The sequence below is a fragment of the Heloderma suspectum genome, chromosome 1 (assembly GCF_057233095.1).
Source record: "Heloderma suspectum isolate Gila_16-S chromosome 1, 16-S_ref, whole genome shotgun sequence".
In the NCBI taxonomy this organism is placed as follows: domain Eukaryota; kingdom Metazoa; phylum Chordata; class Lepidosauria; order Squamata; family Helodermatidae; genus Heloderma; species Heloderma suspectum.
In genome coordinates, this window is record NC_139458.1 from 133,560,505 (window position 1) to 133,578,066 (window position 17,562).

The following is a 17,562-nucleotide window of genomic DNA, read 5'->3' on the forward strand; positions in this document are numbered from 1 at the left end:
GCAGGATTTTAGGCTGGTGTAGAGATGCCTTAGAGCCTCGTGTGGCGCAGAGTGGTAGGCGGCTGTATAGCAACCGAAGCTCTCCCCACGACCTGAGTTCGATCCCAGCAGAAGCTGGGTCTCGGGTAGCCGGCTCAGGTCGACTCAGCCTTCCATCCTTCCGAGGTCGGTAAAGTGAGGACCCAGCTTGCTGGGGGAAAGGTAGTCACGACTGGGGAAGGCAATGGCAAACCACCCCGCTACGGTCTGCCACGAAAACGCTAGCGCAAGCGGCGTCCCTCTAGGGGTCAGTAATGACCCGGTGCTTGCACAGGAGAGATGCCTTGCGAACACTAAGCAGCCCCATCTTAATATTTCTCCCCCAATACTTGTATTTCATTAGATCAGAATTCTGCAGGGACACAATTATTTTTAAAACACACAAGTGAACGTGTAGTAGAACCCCTTAATTAAGTAGCTAGCTGCAGTGTGGGGGCAGGGAGATGAAGACAAATCTGTTCATTTCAGGAGAGAACAAAGGGTCAGGAAGCAATTCATTAAGGGGTTGTTGAGAGCTCCTGCAGAGAGGCAAACCCAGGAGCTACTTTGGATGACCTCAAATGCTTTTGGTTATGTTACTGTTGTAAAGAAAAGATTTAGGAAACAAAACACAAGGAGGCAAAAGGTAGGAAAGGAAGTAAAAGCTCTTAGAGGACTTGCCATGCAGGATGCGAAATGGCTCTGCAACTAGAAATGCAAGGCAAGGGGTAAAGAAAGGAGGGGTCTCCCCAAGACGTCCTCCACCTTCCCCAGGAACAACACCTCCCAGTGTGCCTCAACTGCACATTTTTTAAATCCACTCCTGCAAAGAGATTGCACTGGTATTTTGTTCTTATCCTCCTTAACAGATTTCCTGTGGTAAAAAAAAGATGGAAGGAGGTATGTGAAAACACAGGATGGCTACAACTGGGGGCATCTCTACACCAGCCTGAAATCCTGCATTTAAAACAGGGATTTCTGCTTCCATTTTAAATGCAAGATCACAATGATTCCCTTTTTCACCCACGTCCTTTTCCCCCTCACCTTTCCCCCCATCCCCCCATATCTGAGTCTTCCATGTCATTCACTGATCTGGCTCCTCTTCTTGCCGCTTTTACTCTTTTCATGGAGGGAACTCAAGCGGAACACAAGTGGAGTAACTTGATAGCTCATTATCTATTTAAAAACGGAACAAAGGGCATTTAGTGCAGGAGGGTCACGGCAGGGTCACAGTGTTATGTAAAGAGCCCACAAACTTCTGTGAAGGAGCAATCTCAATCTCAGGATAAAAGCTCCGAGTTTGAGACATGGCTATTGCACAATAAAACCTGCATCTGGAAGCACTCCAGAATTCAGAGAGGCTTAGAGGAGGGGCAGAATGCTTATTTACTTATAATATTTTTATACCACTTCTCTGTAAAAAAAATATTAATTGAAGTGGTATACAACAGATCAGAATAAGATCATAAAACAAAAACTAATAATGAATCAAATCATTTCTAAACAGTAAAATCAACACCACTAAAAACAATTTAAAAGGCCAAGTTAAAAAAGACGTGTCTTGCCACCTCTTCTAAAAGCAGATTTAGGAGTGACACAGGAGAAAGCCCTCTCAAGTATGCCTGTCAATGCCAACTCAAGAGGAAGGTAGTCCCCAGAGATGGTATGAGGCTGCTCACTGCTATCAGCCTATCATAATAATCCACACTAGTACAATGTTTCACAAGCACAAAGCAAGAACTCAAACATGCACAGAGTCAGTAACTCAAGCATATAATTCTCATCCACAAACTACACATTCTATGTCACAAAACATATGCATCTATGTAGCATTGTCTCAAAGAATTAAGCATCTATAAAAGTACAAGACAAGCTAGAAAATTTTACCCACTTTGCAGTGGATTTTTATTGTCTAAATATTTCCGTTGTTTTCTGTAAAAGGGTAAATACTGAGACCCCATGATAATAGCAGCTAGATAGGCTAGGTCTGCCCTTTAAAACTGGGCTAGGCAACGTTTCTTCTGTCGAGGGCCACATCCCATCATGGGTAAGCTGTCAGGGGCCGCATGTCAGTGGTGGGCAGGGCCAGAACCAAAAGTGAGCAGGCTGCCGTGTTTATCAAGGGAGGAGCTGTAGCTCAGTGGTAGAGCACCTGCTTTGCATGCAGGCTGTCCCAGGTTCAATCCCTGGCAGTTCCAGGTAGGGCTGGAAAAACTTCTGCAGGAAGTCCTGGAGAGCCGCTGCTGCCAGTCAGTGTCGACAGTACTGGGCTAGATGGACCAATGCTCTGACTCAGTATAAGGCAACTTCCTTGGTTCCTATAGTCTCTCTTGTTCTGCCACCCCGTTTTCTCACACCCTCTTCTTTCCTGCCCAGCAGGCTGCCCAGAAAGGGACAGATTGCTCTTGCCACAGGTTTGAAGTAATCGCATGTAGAGGGCTTTTGAAATTAGGCCGAAGGCCACAAGGAATTAGGCTGAGGGCTACATGTTGCACACCCCTGCTTTAAAATAGCTAGGCAGCCACCTGCTCCTGAATTCCACCCCTGATCTGATGCGCATGAGAACATAAGAATTACTATGCTGGGTCAAACTGAAACTCAACCTAGCCCAGTGCTGTGTGTCTACTAATGGTCAGCCAAGTACCACAGGGAAACGCACAATAAGGGCATGATGGGGGCAGCCAACTGCTGTTGTTTGACTTGGTCGTCTGGTATCCTTGGCACATGAAACCTTAATTTCTAGCTATTGCAGCTAACAGGCAATGGTAGACATGTTCTCCATGAATTTTTCTCATCCTTCTAAACAGCCTGGTGACCATCAAACGTTGTATGGTAATAAATGCTGTAAGGGTGCAGTCCTATGCATATTTAGACAGAAAAATCTAAATTTTTCTTTTAATTTAAAAGAAAAATATGCAGAGCTATGCAGAGCTGGCTGGGGAATGCTGGGAGTTGTGGGACTTTTTTCTGTGTAAACATGCGTAGGATTGTGCCCTAAATTATTTATGCATCGTGGGAATAAATATTTGGTTTATTTTTCTGGAACCCCCTGCCCATAAATTTCACTAGAAATCCTCTTCCAGAGGGCAGTGGTGTCTTGTGGCACCTGAAGCCTAGCAGGTTTACCGTGGCATATGCTTCCATGGAAAAGAGTTCACCTATAGTATTTTGAGAGAGTGATTTCTCTCTCTTCCCTTTCTTCATCAAACAGTTCATCGTTGTATAGAACACTGTCTTGCCTGCTTGGGTTCTCCCACACACACACTAAAAAGCCCCAACTATGTTAGCCTTGCTTCGTAAGAAAGATGCTTTATCCTCCCGATTACCTTAGATGCCCTTTCCTGTACCTCCTCTGGCTCTACTCAATCCCAGTGGGTTTGTGAGGATGTGGAAATATGCCACTGCAAGTGTGTGTTTGGATGGGAACATTATTGCATGAATCGGTCAAGGGAAGCCCCAAATAATAATTTAGGTCAGGGATCCCACACCATCTAATCTGTTTCTGTCAAATATGCATTTTAAACAGTAGGGTTGTGCAGGGACCCCCGATCCAACTTGGACACCACTTTGTTGCTTCCGAGGCGAGCCCAATTCAGCTCAGGCTGATTCAAGGCCCCCCAACCCAACTAGGCCCTGAACCCAAAGCGGGATTCGGATGGCTGAATCCCGCTTCAGGGCCCCCCTGACGCCCCCATGCAACCCCCCAGCTCCTGACCTGGAGGTGCCAGTGTGGCTGGGCCGGGATGCCAAAGCTCTAAAGTGCACTGAAGTGCTTTGGACAGCCCCCAACCTGCTCCAGGTTGCTTCGTGCCCCCTCTACTTTGCCTCCAAAGGGGCCCAAAGTGGCCTGAAGCAGCCCACTTTGACTCGGGGTTTGGTCCTTGGTCTGAAGCAGTGCACAGCCCTATTAAACAGTTCCTTCAGAGTGCATACTGAGAATGAAAATGTTTTCATTTCTAAACTTGAATATGCGCTACATGAAAATTGAACCAAAGCATCTTACAAAACAGCTAATAGCTGTGTGTGTGTGTGTGTGGGGGAGGTTTAATTCTCCCCTCCCAGAGTCTGGTGGTCCTGATCTGAATCAGGGTCACACTTGCTTACACTAGAGTAAAACAGAAGACAAGCCGCTATGCGATTCATGTAACATATAGTTTGGCTGTAAATAACCCAGTGCTGAAGGTTGGCATAACTCCATTATTTATAAATACAACAATATTTATATCATATTGCTCTAACAGGCAGGAAGTTTTTCCTGATGTTCAGCCGGAATCTGGCTTCTTGTAACTTGAGCCCATTATTCCGTGTCCTGCACTCTGGGATGATTGTCACAGAGAGGAAGGCCAGGATCTCTTCTCGATCATCCCAGAGTGCAGGACATGGAATAATGGGCTCAAGTTACAGGAAGCCAGATTCCGGCTGAACATCAGGAAAAACTTCCTGACTGTCAGAGCAATACGACAATGGAATCAATTACCTGGGGAGGTGGTGGGCTCTCCCACACTGGAGGCTCTGGATATGGGCGAATGCTCCTTCCTTGTTCTCCTCGACCTCTTAGTGGCTTTTGATACCGTTGCCCACGGTATCCTCCTGGACCGCCTGGAAGGGTTGGGCATTGGAGACACCGTATTGCGGTGGTTCCGGTCCTTCCTCTCCAGCAGGTACCAGAGGGTAGCACTGGGAGAGGAGGTTTCAGACCCGTGGCCGCTCACTTGTGGGGTGCCACAGGGTTCCATCCTCTACCCAATGCTATTTAACATCTATGTGAAGCCGCTGGGGGCTATCATCAGGAGGTTTGGGGTGCGGTGTCATCAGTATGCGGATGACACGCAGCTCTACCTCTCATTCAAATCTTCACCAAGGTTGGCCGTAGAATCCCTGTCCAAATGTCTGGAGATGGTGAGTGGCTGGATGGGGAGGAATAAGCTGAAGCTGAACCCTGACAAGACCGAGGTACTTTTAGTAGGAGACAAGAGGAGGTTGGGGGATGTTGACCTGGTGCTGAATGGGGTACAGCTACCCTTGAAAGACCAGGTCCGCAGCTTGGGGGGCTTCTTAGATTCCCAGCTGTCCATGGAGGCTCAGGTGTCAGCTGTGAGCCAGACAGCGCTGTACCAATTCCATCTGATACGGCGGCTGTGCCCTTACCTTCCCGACCATCTGCTCCCATCGGTAGTACATGCCCTGGTCTCCTCTCGTCTAGACTACTGTAATGCACTCTACATGGGGTTACCCTTGAAGATGGTTCGGAAGCTGCAGCTGGTACAGAACGCAGCGGCTCGCCTGATTAAAGGCAGCCGCTGGTGAGATCACATCACTCCAGTGCTAAAGGAGCTGCAGTGGTTGCCAGTTGTTTTCCGGGCCAAATTCAAGGTGTTGGTTTTGACCTTTAAAACCCTATATGGTTCCAGCCCAGCCTATCTCAAGGAGCGCCTCCAGCAACACCAGATAGGCCGCTCAACAAGATCAGCCTCGGATGGCCTTCTCTCTGTCCCATCAGCCAGGACAGCTAGGCTGGTGAGGACAAGGGAGAGGGCCTTCTCTCTGGTGGCCCCCACTCTGTCGAACTCCCTCCTTAGGGAACTCTGCCATGCCCCCTCTTTAATGAGCTTCCGCCACGCACTAAAAACGTGGTTGTTCAGGCAGGCATTTAGGGTTGGTTAGGGTAATTTTAGAAATGTGATGTTTTTAATGTTGAATTTTATTGTTTTGAACTGTTTTTAATGTTGTACATCGCCTAGAGTGACTGGGTGACCAGCCAGATAGGCGATTAATACATTTAATAAGTAACAAATAAATAAATTCAAGACGAGGCTGGACAGCCACCTGTCAGGGATGCTCTGACTTGGATTCCTGCATTGAGCAGGGGGTTGGACTCAGTGGCCTTGTAGGTCCCTTCCAACTCTACTATTCTGTGATTCTATTTTGTTTGAACATGCTGAATCAAGCCAAATCAACCTGTTACTTGAGGGCAACCAGTTCTCTAGAAACAGTTAGCAAACAGCATTCCTGTACAACACAAAACACAGGCTGTGTATGGCTGCAATCAGTTTTTATCATCCTTCAGACTTTGGCTAGTTAGGTTCAAGCCTGTGTAAAAATGGTCAACATATAACAAAGGACATGAAAAAGAATGAACCCTGGCCTCATCACCAAAGAAAACATGATTTAACCACCCTCCCCACTGATCAATGAATCTGTTTCTTACGTGGATGTGTCACATTTTGGGCATTCCCTCCAGGATAAGTCTTGAATACGTTTCTCTGCGACAGAAGGGGAAGCTGAGACATTATTATTACCTTGCTTGTTGTTTAAAATCTTCTTCACCAACTAGCTATTCTAGGATATTTTTGTCCCATTTGTTGTGGGAAAGTGTGACATTCACTGTGATATTTGTTAATTATTTATTTCCCCCAGGCTTTTAAAATAATCAGTATTTTGCTGCTGAGGCTTTGGATTCAATTGCAGCATTTTCTTCCCATCCACTGTTGCAGGCTCTGAGTTGCTGTGGCAACCATAATGCGGGTTTCCAGTGGGTATAAATCATCACAGGGAGCTCTGCTGAATCAGTGGGGGATGGTGGCTCTGATGTCAGTGGGGCAGTGAATCTGCTCCAGGTTTAGCCAGAACCAGTCAGAATAATAAATGAGCCATCCAAGGTGCAAACCCAGGATAGCTCCTTCAGAGTTCTCACTGGTTCTGACTGAAACCCAAAGCAAATTCACTGCACCATTGACATTGGAGCCACCAGCCTACACTGTGCTGAATAGTGCAGTCATTTTCACTAGTGGAAGCTCACTGCACTTCTGGACCGAGAAACACAGCCCACCACATACTGCTGCAGTGTTTCAGCAACTTCCACAGGAAGTATCCAAGTCCCAAAGCATTACACGTTATTACCTATCCTTAGCCTATTATTACCTAATCTTGTAGGTACCCTGTTCTTAGCCAACTACAAAAGGCAGAGATTTCCTGTTTTCAGAGCTGGTTCCCACACTAAAACCATATATGCTCATTCAAGTCATACATGTGTAGCTGAAGATAAGTGTTTTGTAACATGGAAAGGTTGTTTACTAAGAGCAGGGATTTCCAGATGTTCCATGATGTCAAACCACTGTCCTCTCTCACCCCAGGATAGGTTGGTCATTTGTGTATCATCTTGCCAAGTGGAAATAAGATTTTAACCCCAGAGCTGGTGCAGATGTGTGGGAAAGTGGCTCACTAGTGTGAGTCCTCCCAAGTCAAGTGAAAAATATCCCTGTGAAAGACTCCAATGCTTCTGTTGAGGTACAATCCTCAAAGCCAGCAGTGAACAGAAGTGGTCGACTCCCCTCAAATCCTTTGGCCTACAACTCATCCCTCACCATTGGCTGTGCTGTCTAGGCCTGATGAGAGTTGTAGGCCAGCACATCTGGACAGCCACAAGTTTGCCCACCCCTGCCTTAGGAGGCATAGCTATTCTGTAAGGGAAGCTTGAGTGAGCCAGGGTGTGCGTTGGCCATGTAGAGAAGCCATGTTTGCTATCACATGGAAATATGAAGGTAGCAAGACTGCAGCAAGGTTGCTTCACCATTTTGCAGTAACTAGAGGTGACAAACGCCACACGAGTGCAACTGCGTACAAGGCAAGATCATAACAATGTGATGTGCCTGCAAAAAAGGCAAATGCTATTTTGGGCTGCATTAATAGAAGCATAGCTTCCAAATCCCGGGAAGTACTAGTTCCCCTCTACTCAGCACTGGTTAGGCCTCATCTGGAGTACTGTGTCCAGTTCTGGGCACCACACTTTAAGAAGGATGCAGACAAACTGGAGAGGGTTCAGAGGAGGGCAACGAAGATGATCAGGGGACTGGAAACAAAGCCCTCTGAAGAGAGACTGAAAGAACTGGACATGTTTAGCCTTGAGAAGAGAAGACTGAGAGGAGATATGATAGCGCTTTTCAAGTACTTGAAAGGTTGTCACAGAGAGGAAGGCCAGGATCTCTTCTCGAACATCCCAGAGTGCAGGACACAGAATAATGGGCTCAAGTTACTGGAAGCCAGATTCCGGCTGAACAGCAGGAAAAACTTCCTGACTGTTAGAGCAATATGACAATGGAACCAATTACTTAGGGAGGTAGTGGGCTCTCCCAGACCGGAGGCATTCAAAACGTGACTGGATGGCCACCTGTCAGGGATGCTCTGACTTGGATTCCTGCATTGAGCAGGGGGTTGGACTGGATGGTCTTGTAGGCCCCTTCCAATCCTACTAGTCTATGATTCTATGATAAGTGGTTGCCATGTGCCTCTGTGTCCAATGTTTAATTGTTTAATTCATGTCTCTACAAAGTCCAGAAATTGACACAGCCACTATTATGCCATAGAATGTGAATGCCAGCTATTTACTACAAAACAAAATCCAGAAAATCTAGGTAAACAGGTAGACTCTGGCCCATGAAAAAGATGTGCCACTCTGTTTGCTATCGGGCTCTGCTGTTTTTGCCACAACAGACTAACGGGGTTACTCCCCTGAAATCCTGGAAACCAGGTGCTCCCATGTCAATGCAACTTGGCTGCTTCACATCCCCGCATCTTACCTCAACAGGCTGTGTATCTCCCAGGACAAAGAGATGCCGCATGTTCACATCTGGATCTTTCTGTAAGATGTTTGGTTTGGCATGGTGCTGGAAGTGCCGGTGATTCCACCAGTTTGCTGAGGCACCCTGTAGAAACATGTGGACAACTCTGATTTCTGTCAGTGTGTCATCTCCATACTGTAAATGTCATTCATACACACTCCCAAAGGGGCTGTAATATAATAACATATATCCAACATGGTAAATATTTGTGGAACCTCTTGAAAGGGTTATGGAAGTCCCTCATCAATCTTCACGCAAGAGCTCTATGGCCATTGTTGTCAACCGATACTGGTGAGAAATCAGGTGTGAACAGAAAAGCCAAGAAGACACAGGTATGTTGATCTGGAGGAAACAAAGTAGAAACAAAGAAAACTCTCCTCTGCCTCAGTGAACAAAGAGAAATAATTGGTAAGGAAAGTTGACTGCCCCTGTCCTAAGGGAAGTTCACTGCCTGCTTTGAGGATTTCACCTGGATAGAAATGAGTCTTTCACAGGGATATTTTTCACTAGACTTGGGAGACCTTGCATTAGTGAACCATCTTGGCACATATCTGCACCTGCTCTAGGGTTAAAATCTTCTTTCCACTTGGCAAGATGATACACAAATGGCCAACCTATCCTGGGGTGAAAGAGGTCACTTTGGAGTGGTTTGACATAATGGAACAACTGGAAATACTATTTCTCACTTTCTCAGGGATAATTTAAACCAGGGGTGGGGGACCTCATTTGGTCTGGGAGTCGGATTGCCACTCTGGACCAAACCAGCAGGCTGGATGACCTGGCCCTCAAGCCCCTCCCATGATATCATAAGGCCCCACCCACTTTTCCTTCCTCCATGCCTCTCTCTGCACAGAGAAAGGGAGTTGGCACTTGCAGGACCCGGCTCTTGCAAGCACTGGCCGGGCTGGGTGCCTCCTTCCCATGCCACTTCTGTCCCAATTGGAGTGTGAATGGTGTGAAAAGGGGGATTATTTCCTGGAAGTGCCTGCAGAGTAGGGTGAAGTGCCTCTCCCAGGGAAATCCCAATGTCATCTCCCATCTCTGATCAGAGATGGCATGGAGATTCCTCTCCCCCGCCTCCTCCCCAAGCCCATAGTCTCCAGGCTAGGGCGTGAAGCTTGGGGAGGGTCCCCCACTTGTGATTTAATTATTTAGAAGCAAACATGGAGGCTGGGAACACTTGCTACTGTTTCTCTGTTGGAAAGTGCTACCAAAGGAGAGGGACAGCTTGCAATTGAGAAGCAGTTGCACCCTTCTCCCTGTCTGTGGCTATTCCCCTGCCACTCCCTTATCCCAGATGAGTGTTTGCTGCATGAAGGTGGAGAGAAGCAACTTGGGACTACATGTCTTTGTGTACACTTGGGAAAAGCAGTACCAGGGGCAAGAATTAAGCATGTGCTTGGCTTCTCTGCAAATTGTCTTCCTGCCAGCCCCGTGTTTGCTGCTGAATACTTAAAGTGGCCCTGAGATTATTGTCCAATAGCCCAGCCTTTTCTAACCTGGCACCCTCCAGATGTGCTGGACCACAACTCCCACCATCCCCAGCCAGATCAATTCACCATGCTGGCCAGGGATTATGGGAGTTGTAGCCCACCACATCTGGAGGGCACCAGGTTGGGGAAAGCCGTCATAGACAGTAAAAATGATCCAAGAACTGTGGAGCAGGGGAGATGAACAATATTCCGTTGGCTCCCTATAATCCTGCCGTTCATCTCTGTCCTTGTGATCTGAATACCAATTTGCCCCAATGCAAAAGTACAGTGCCAGGGCAGAAGGCCAATTGGTTACTTAACCCAGGCATAGTAGACAGCTGGCTGTCCTTGCTGCTCCAGATTGCTCCCAAGAACTCAGGGCAGACAGAGAGCCTTCCCTCACAAAGAGGCCTTCAGCCCAGGCCATGTTTATCAAAGGCAGCTACAATGCCCTACTCACATACCCTGAACACTGGTAGTCCCTAGACAGAAGTAGGGAAGGCTACAGCTTGGAGCAAATGATGAGGGCGTTGTTGAGAAACTGGTACTCATCAGGGTAGCCAGCCCCAAAAGGTGTGAGCCCTTGCTTCGACAGAGCAAGGATAAATTGGCCCAGGCTTCCTTGGTACTCCATAGTCAGTGCCTTTGAGTTACCACCTGAAACAAGGCACTTACAAGATGGTGAGAAGGTCAAAGGTCCATGAATGTTCATCCCTGGCCCATCACAAGCATGTGAATCCTGTCAGGTGATGCTAGCCTTGATTGCTAACCTTACCGCTCCTGTGCCTTTAACCCAGGCTTGCGGGCAGCAATTAAGCAGGTAAAGCTTTTCCTGCTACTTCATCTCCACACCAGGAAAAGCTTAATCTCTATGCTAACCTGCCTTATTTCTGTGTGTCAGGCTGTTGCTAAAGGCACAGGAGCCATAAAAAAAAGTTGGCAATCTTAGGATATACTATATTAAGAGTATTTCCAGTCAGTGCTTCTTAGTAGTGATGGCATAGGGCCATATGGTGGCATCTGTTGAACTCCTGCCTGCCAGGCACAGACCCTCTGTTGGGTAAAAAGATGGTAGCTATTCTTGTCTGTGCCCTGGTCTTCTGCCATGTTCTTTGGCCCATCAATGGCTTCTTGAGAGATCTGATTTCTTCTTGGTCTTGAACTCTTGATCCTCAAGCACAGGGGTGGGCAAGTTGTGGCCCTCCAGATCCTTTGGCCTACAACACCTATCACCCCTCACCATTGGATATGTTGGCTGGGACTGATGAAAATCTAGCCTGAACTCAAGGTGTTTATTGCCAATTTCCCTGGAGTCAATTAGATTTTCCATCTTCTGACTTCCTAATTTATAACATTCCTCACTTCTGGATTAAATGAGTGGACTTACTCCTGCATAAACGTACTGTTGGCTTTGATCCTGCAAAGCTCGCCCATGCCCTGCCCCCTTAACAGGCTCAAAAGGAATAAGAATTAGTCGAACAAGGTTAACAGCAACCCATGGTCTAGATGTTGCAAATGAAGGTGTGCTGCTTCTTCTTATCTGATATTCGATCATGCCACCTTGCAATCCATTTTCCTCGGTGGACACTGCAAGGAGCTCATCTAAAACAGATTCTTCATTTTTGTTTATTGCTTGCTCTCAGATAAAACAGTCAGACCTGAGACTAGAATTTACTGTTTTTACATTTGAAATGTGAAACAGGACCCAGCAGGCCTCCAGCTAAGAATGTCCTGTCCCTTTAACAGTTGCAGGGCAAGCAGACATTTAACAGGCCTCTAGCATGATCCCTTGGGATTTCACCTGTTAAAGGAGCAGGAGCCCTGCCAGAAACAAAGGTGGTAACCCCGTCATCTCGTGCTTCATGACAACTGGTCCTACCTTCAAGTGACCAATCACAAATTTATGAACTATGTGGTTCCATACAGACTTCTTAAATACAGAGAGGTGTCCAAAGTCATGCTGTAACCATCCAGCTTGGACCTTGGGAGGAAAGAGAATGATCATAAAACAGATAAAAGGCACACCTAAGACAAACATTATATCTGAACTTCTTCCTCTTCAAGTATAAGTGTTTTTGCCTCAGTTTTCCTTATATCATTGAAAATCCAGATGTTCATGTTCATAATCCAAACTAACACAGGGAGTACAGCTATTACTGTAGCAGCTCCTGTCTACAGAAGGAGAATGCCTGGAATGCTAACAGCCATTTCATAAGTAGTACTTTGTCTACACAGAGTGTAAGAAGAAAAAGCATGTCTGAAACAGACCTAAGAAATGGCTTTAAAAAGAATAAATAAAATCAGTTTCTATGCTATCGCATCCTGCTGCTGGAATCTTGCTTTGGTGGCTCTCAGTAAATAGCATAGAAACGTCTTTTGATTTTTTTAAAAAGCAGTATCTTAGGTCTGTTTCAGACCATTCAGTCCCTGGGCATTCCATCATTGTGCTTTAACTTGGAAGATGACCAAGCCTTGACTGTAGAGTAGGGGTGGGAAGACTATGGCCCTCCATATGTTATTGGGCTCCAGCTCCCAACAGCCCCAGCCAGCATAGCCAATGGTAAGGGATGATGGGAGTTGGAGTCCAACAACATCTGAAAGGCCGCCAGTTCATCATGCCTGCTTTAGAGTGCAATCCACAAAAAGCAGGATTGCACAAAGAGGGCAGGGCACAGATGCTCTGAGCCAGTGACAGGAAGAGAGTCTGGATTGGTCCACTCCTCTTGACCTTTCCCCTTGTGTGCTGATCAGTGCATCTGACAGAGAGCTCCCCACCTGCCATCACTGAATGGCAACTGAAAGGGGTGGGTGGGGAGAATCCTGTCTCCACCTACTCCATTGTCTCTGCTCCTGTCCTGTTGCCAGACATTCATTTCCTAGCCTCCATTCCTTATCACTAGGCAACAAGTAGTTAAGGCACTCTCTGGTGCAGAGCTTACTTTGGCTCCTCAGTCACTGGATGTGTGGACTAGAGGACCTTGGGCTGCCATGATCAGGGCTTGTGCAGTGCCGCGTACCCAGCAGACTGTATCTTAATTAATGGAGACCCATTTTAATTTAATGAAGGGGGGCTAGTTTTAAGCATTGAGGCTGGGAATCAAGGGCACGTTGGTTTATTTTCTGATACTCTTTTGGCCCAGATGTGTGATAATATCATGACAGCGAATGAAAAAAAGAAAATATTGATGATGGCCCATCTTTCTAACATTGACTGGCAACTTTTACTTATTAAATCATATGCTGTTTTACTTGTCCTTCGGCATTCCCCAAAGGCACACTAATGTTGAGATTTTGGTAACATTAAGTTTATTTAAATAAATTAAATACATGAATGAACTTGGAGGCAGTGACCCCACTGTGCATGATCATTGCAGCCCACCATGGCGTGCCAGATGACTTCTGAATATTCAAGCTGTGACTGTGGCTTGTCATGATGTCTGAACCCAGTGAGGGTGGGTTGGTGGCGTGGTTAACAAGCCACCCAGAACTCATGCACTGTCTTGGGGTTGTGGGTGGCTTGTTAACCATGCCAACAACCCACTCTCACCAAGTCTGGACATCATGACATGCTGAAGTCATGGCTTGAATATTCAAAATGGCCACCTGCATGCTTCGCAGCCCAGCATGGCTTAAATAAACCATGCTGGGCTGCTTGATCATGTGAACTGGCCCAGATAGATGATGGATTCATTCAATGTGCTGGTTTGCGTAATCAAAATAAGCCACTGTGGCTTATTTAAATCACAGTGCGCACTGTCGTAGGGTTATGGGAGATTTGTTTCCCCCTCCAACAAGCCATGCCACCCAGGTTTGGACAACAGGACAAGCCCCACCCAGGCAACGATTATGGAAACTGTGCCCAGCATGCGCCACAATTTAAATAAGTAATCATGGCTTAAATAAGCCATGGTGGCTTGTTTTGATTGTGTGAACTAGGTCAGTATTTATGGAATAATGTTTCACCTGAGAGACTGCAAGGATGATGGAAAGGATGAAGGTTGTGCTCCAACCTGTACCACAGTATGAAACCATTAACCAAGCCAGAGTTTCCATCACAAGGATATGACCCAAGCAAAGGGAAAAAAATACAGGGCTAGCTTTGAATAAGTCCATGTCCTCCGCTGTCTTCCTCAGGGTGCGGAAATCTTCCAACAACTGAGCCTGCAAAGTGGAAATACAGGATAATGAAAGAAGTCTTGACGATACCAAAGGGGCTTGGCACACACATTTTCTCCATATTGCACCCTAGGGCCCTGCATTGTATTCAGCCCCTCCATTCTGCTCCCCCATCAATAAACAGCAACTGAAATGCCAGTTCCAAATGCCAGAGGGTCCTGGTTTGTGACTGTTTGGCATGAATTGTGTAAAATAAAACAAAGTATGCATATATTCAAAGATTCAGATTTGCAAAGAATTTGGGGGCATTCTGAGCAAGAGTGAAATGACAAAAGCTGTAACAGGAGGAAAGGAAAGCAATGGAAGACAGAGAGAGGGATACAAGGCATTAACATTCTGCTGTCTGGCTGCTTGAAGTTTAATTTCCATTTCTGAATCTTCAAGGAATATTTCCCAAAAATATCAATGCTTTTCTATAAAGTCTTGACTGAAAGAAGGGCCTTATGTAAATAAACATACAGGTTTGGATCCAGATTTAGCCATATGTAGACTCACTGAAATCAATGGGACTTTAACTTAAGTCCCATTACTTTTAATGGGTTTACTCCAAGTATGACTAATTTTGGCTTCAACCCATGCAGGGAATGATGATGTAATGGGCCCTGGCCACACCCCAAGATGTCAAGGCCACGTCCCACTACATAATCTAGCCCATGGAGCACTGAGTGGGGTGGGCATTCATCCACCCACCCAACCAAATCACTTGCCCATCCCTGCCATAACTAAATGGATTCCCAGGATGCTAAATCCTGGACTACAGACATGAACAGTTCTGCCTGTGAAACCTAGACAGAACTTTTCTTGCCCTTTTTTGTATTAAGCGTTGGATCTGAAGTGCAGCATCACCACTGCGCGTGGCAAGCCTGTGTTGGCCTCTAGGTGTACACTTGACAGAGAGCTGCAGCCAATCCCAGCTTCATGATGTTTGCAAGCACATATTTGTCACATTCACACTGCAATTTGGTGTCATCTTTAGATATATACCTAGAATATGAAGAGCCTCAAAGCTAGGGCATTCCCAAAAAAACAAGGAGAGTGAGCATTTGCCATCATGCAATCAGAACATCTGTGCACCCGGTCCACAAAGCGCTCCAAACTGTAACAGACACGGTAGGTATGGGATGACAGAACGGGGCAACTAAAACATGCTACAGAATATCACCAGAACTGAAATTCAGGTAAACTTCCCAGTGAAATATCTGCTGTGTTTTTGAAGGAAAGCAAAAGAATTTGAATACATCTGTGACTTCTCCTCTCATTGAGGTTTTGCACATCTTTAAAATAAAAAAGAACCCTCTTGTCTCATGACACAATATTGCTGTTTGAATGTTGGGAACATGCAGTTTCCCTTGCAACAGACATGCAAGCTGGAGGAGAGGAAGACACTGTGGTCCCCCGCAACAGGCCATTTATTGCATGACAAAACAAATACCCGGAAAGGCTCCTAGTAAAAATTGTGATGGCTGCACTGAAATCAGCACAGCTGTGGCAATTTACGCTACTAATTCAAGATAAGGCTAAATATCTCTTGGTTCATCAGATATCTGTTAAGCTCTTCTGTATTCCTCCCTAATTGGTCTCATGAGGGCTACAGGAGACAATTAACGCCACTTAAATATCAGCTAGCTCCTGCCTCCAGTCATTCTCTTTGGGATGTAAAACACTGTGCTACACAGAATACAGTCCCTTAGGAAGGCAACTAATGAGGTATCCACAGGTTAATGTTTAGGCGCTGGCTAACTGTCATAAACTCAGTCATCCAGGAACAAGAGGGACTAGAAAGGGCTTCCCCCCGGAATCAGCCAAGCAACACAGAGTGCCTGAATAACTGATAACCTGAACATCTGGGATCCCGAGTGACACGGTGACAGGGAGGGCAGTTGGGAAAGGTTGGGTGAGGTCTTGTTTGCAAATCTGCCCTCCAGACTGGAACTCGTGATGTCTTCAAACTATGAGAGGTTCATGCATGGTTTCCCATCAATCAGGATAAATTAGATCTGGTCCCAAGAGAGAGGGGGGAAATATATGACTGGCTTGATAAACAGACAATTCTCAGATGTCTGGAGAGCAGAATCCAGACAGGTGGAACAGAAGCCCATGAAAATTCTCTGAAAGTTTTATCTTCCTGGGTCAGTCTACCTTTTGTGCTCCTCATTTCTCTGCACCACTGACCTCAACTGCAATGTAGCCTCTTCTGTCCCAAGGTCCTGTGTGAGGTTTTCCCTTCATAAAAATATGCGACATGAATGACAGAACCATGGGGTTGGAAGGGGCCTACAAGACCATTGAGTCCAACCACCTGCTCAGTGGAGGAAGCCTGATTCCCAGGCAGTCTCCCATCCAAGTACTAACCAGGGCTGACCCTGCTTAGCTTCCAAGATCAGACAAGATTGGCCGCATCCAGCCAGCAGCTTAGCTAACATCTTTGGATGAAGAAAATCAAAGGTGTATTTCCAGCTGGCTCCTTTTATTACATCTTCCACAGTTTATCCTAATCCCACATTCCTAATCCCACATTCCCTCAGCACTGTGTCACCCTCCTCCACCTTTCCCTTACTTCTTGCTTCTCCTTCTCTTTCTGAGATCCCTCCCCCTCTATCTGCTGTTTCTTGCATTTCCTTCAGGCCCTCTTTGATCTTCACATTCAAGGTCCTGAGAAGCACCCCTGAAGCTTCACTTTCCAATTCCCCTTCCAGGTATATGTTATAACAGCTTATCTACTAGCTATGCACCCCTTTTTCTGTTAAAATCAAGTTTCCCCTCTTTCTATGTGATTTGGGTAGATCCCTGTTTAAACAAAGATCTGACACAGTCATGACTACTTTGGCCTTAATCCAGTGGTCAGCATTCCATGTGCTCCTCACCTTCAAATTCCCTAACGTTTGCTCATGTTTGGCCTATCTAGTTATAGACAAGGAAACAACTGAAAGAGCAGAAATGGTGCTGAGTTGCTTGTGTATTGCAGATGTGTGCACTGCGCACAAGAACATAGCAGGCAGTCTCATAGGGAATTCAACAAATGTGCAGGAAAAAGTAGCTTTTACTCACATTCTTGCCTCTGTCTTGACTGGGTTCTCCTGGGGCGAGTTCTCCAATCAATAATGGCTTAAGAAACTTCCGTACAAAAGTTATATCAGGATGAAAGGCCCGAAATGCATCCTAGAATGAAGAAACTGAATTTAATAACCATTGCTGTCCAAAGAGCTGGTAGCTGCTCCTTTATACCTCTTGCATTCATTTTGGATTCTCCCCTCTGCCTCTATACTGCAGTAGTTTCT

The 17,562-nt window shown here is 46.2% G+C and overlaps 1 protein-coding gene and 1 non-coding gene across 3 annotated transcripts in view; one reads left to right on the plus strand and one right to left on the minus strand.

The window, feature by feature from the left end:
- Positions 1-17,562, minus strand: part of LOC146357917 (acyl-CoA 6-desaturase-like) — a 43,953-nt gene that overhangs the window by 17,635 nt on the left and 8,756 nt on the right. For both annotated transcript variants that reach the window (XR_014784863.1, XM_084813316.1), the window contains exons 2-5: positions 17,333-17,443; positions 14,072-14,269; positions 11,988-12,089; positions 8,595-8,720 (exon numbers count right to left, since the gene is read on the minus strand). Coding sequence is in view for 1 of the 2 variants with exons in the window: in XM_084813316.1 (XP_084669442.1) it covers positions 8,595-8,720; positions 11,988-12,089; positions 14,072-14,269; positions 17,333-17,443 (537 nt within the window). In the remaining variant the exon portion in view is untranslated. The remainder of the gene's footprint in view (positions 1-8,594; positions 8,721-11,987; positions 12,090-14,071; positions 14,270-17,332; positions 17,444-17,562) is intronic.
- TRNAA-UGC (transfer RNA alanine (anticodon UGC)) lies at positions 2,145-2,216 on the plus strand. The gene has a single exon. It is a non-coding gene; the product is annotated as a tRNA-Ala (tRNA).